The 2,440-nt window shown below is 52.6% G+C and overlaps 1 protein-coding gene across 3 annotated transcripts in view; it reads left to right on the top strand.

Moving 5' to 3' along the window:
• LOC106817158 (DNA-directed RNA polymerase III subunit RPC4-like) overlaps nucleotides 1-2,440 on the top strand; it is a 6,191-nt gene that overhangs the window by 2,524 nt on the left and 1,227 nt on the right. Inside the window, exons 5-8 of one of the 3 annotated variants that reach the window (XM_014821812.1) lie at nucleotides 144-203; nucleotides 858-996; nucleotides 1,247-1,372; nucleotides 1,980-2,272. In XM_014821812.1, the coding sequence (XP_014677298.1) occupies nucleotides 144-203; nucleotides 858-996; nucleotides 1,247-1,372; nucleotides 1,980-2,272 (618 nt within the window). The remainder of the gene's footprint in view (nucleotides 1-143; nucleotides 204-857; nucleotides 997-1,246; nucleotides 1,373-1,979; nucleotides 2,273-2,440) is intronic. The other 2 variants (XM_014821810.1, XM_014821811.1) reach the window with 2 other exon arrangements.

The following is a 2,440-nucleotide window of genomic DNA, read 5'->3' on the forward strand; positions in this document are numbered from 1 at the left end:
TATGCACTCTCCGTGAGTGCCCTCTGTCTAGTTATTATTACTATCATTACACTGTGTGTGTGACACTGTGTGTGTGTGTTTCAGGGTCGTGGGGAACGTCGGCCGAGTCGGATCACATCCCGAAGCCGGTGATCAAGCGCGAGGCGACGGCGAAGGCTCGCACCGTCGACGACAAGCGCATCCTCGACCTGCTCAGAGACGACGTACGCGCGCTCGCGACCCCTCATGACCCCGCGCGCGCCATTTTACGCACCCGGCAGATAGGTGCGATATGATATGACTACTAGGCACTTAGGATATGATTACTAGGCACTTAAAAAAAAAAAACCTAACCCTAAAAAAAAAATTAAATTTAATTAAAGTGCCTAGTAGTCATATCATATCGAACCTTTCTGCCTTCTGCCCATTTTACATTGTCATCTTCCATCTTTGGTCCAAGGGGGGACCGAATCGTGGCGCCTCCACATCAGTGTTTGCTTTGTTTTTCTGTGACAGGGGCTTCACGGCTTAGTAGCGATTTCAGCGACGTGACCCCCATGCATGACATTTTACATTTTTCGTGGAACCCCCGTCGCGGTCCAGTCACGGCAGAATCGTCCACATTCGTGGTGCTTTTTTTTGCGAGGTTTCCTTGCGACGGGCTTTGCAGCTCGGCAGTAATGTTTTCTGCGACATTTTTTTGAGTGCCTGAATAAATAAATAAAAAAACACACGTGAATTCTCGTCCACCGCGACCGATCTAGCCAAGCAGCTAATGTCCGAGGGAGGGGCTCGGAATTCTCGCTCAGAAGATCAAGGCGGGCTGCGATCGGGGGCGGGAATCGCGGAGTCATTGTCTCTCTTTTTTATCTCGTCAGTTTATCGACGATGTGGGCAGCAACGAGGAAGGTCTGAACCCGGTTCAGCTGCCGCTGACGACCGCTTCGGCCGTGAAGGAGGAGGTGAGGGTCGTGCCGCCAGCACACAAGATGATCCTGGAGGTCGAAGGGGTCAAAGGTGAGGTCGCCGTCTCATCGTTGTCGTGTCATTCCGCTCTTTTGTTTCTCCGTCTCTCACACACACTCTCTTGCACTCTCTCTCGCTCTTTCTCTCCTTCTCTCTATATACATATCAGTCAACTATCAGACTTTCTATCTCTCGCGATCTTTCGCTTCCTCCCCCTTAATGCACAATTTCTGGAAGGCAATCCTCTCGATCTTCGTGACTCCCAGCATCTGACCAAATTGTTTCTCGCGTTCTTCTGCAGTTAAGTCGGAACCCCAGAGCCCGGAACGCGTCCCCCTCAAGCCGGATCTAGGGAAGAAGGCTTTCCGGAATGTTCCCGCCCCGGAGACCACCTGCCAGGACATATTCGACGGCGTGGCGAAGCTAGGTAAGACCCGTCGCCACGGCGACAGCGATGAGACGTGATCGCAGACGATGAGAAGGTTGGCCTGACCTTAAGCGCGACCTTGAAGGATGGCGGTCTGAGACTCTCGCTGCTTCTGTCTCAGTTTAAGAAGCGAGTAAATGTCCGTGAATACTCGGTGTAAGGACGACTCTCCAAATAGGCTCACCCAATTTCGTGGCAATGCCAAAGAGAGTACGCAGTCACCGGTCAGATGTACTCAGTCACCGACTAGAGGGCCGTGTCAATGTCATTCCAATGTGAGGAAGAACGATAACATTGACGATTGAATAATTTCATCGGATCTCTATAGTTCACATGCTAATAAAGTGTATCTCAGTTAGATCCAAATTATGTTAAAAATAACTTACACTGACGAAATTGTTGTCCATCTCTCCGATAGACTTCCTCAGGTCTGATGTTCCCTAGGCTAAAGTTGTGGTTGTGGGCAGGACTTGAACCCCATTCCCCCCACCCTCATCCCTCGCCCCTGAAGTGACAACCGAGTTTAGACCTCCTCCTCTCCACCCAAAGGCGAATCTGCTTGACCGAACAACCGCGTGACCTTCCCCCTCTCCTCTCTCTCCTGCAGGAGATGCGCAGCTTCTCTTCCTGCAGCTACCCGACCTTCTCCCCGGCCTGCCCTCGGGGAGGGACGACGCCGTCACCGGAAAGGACGCCGGCGGCAGCCAGGGGGCGCCGGCGCAGGAGTCGCTGGGAGGCTGTCGCCTTGACGACGTCTCGGAGGGCTACATCGGGAAGCTCCTCGTGCGGAAGTCCGGCCGGACGCAGATCGTGCTCGGCAACGTGACGATGAACGTCGAGATGGGCGCCAACTGCGGCTTCTTGCAGGTGAGCAAGAGGGCGGCGGCTGCCGCGGGGTCAGTCTATACGTCGATGTATCGTGATATAAACCTTGGGCCCGTTGTCAGAAACAAAATTAGTCTTAACATGAACTTGTCCTCCTAGACCGTCGACAGAAACGCTGCGAAGTTACGAGAATAAAAAATCTTAGCAGATTTCCTCATAACAATACGAAACAAAGTGATGTCG

Source organism: Priapulus caudatus, unplaced genomic scaffold, assembly GCF_000485595.1.
Source record: "Priapulus caudatus unplaced genomic scaffold, Priapulus_caudatus-5.0.1 Scaffold1612, whole genome shotgun sequence".
In the NCBI taxonomy this organism is placed as follows: domain Eukaryota; kingdom Metazoa; phylum Priapulida; class Priapulimorpha; order Priapulimorphida; family Priapulidae; genus Priapulus; species Priapulus caudatus.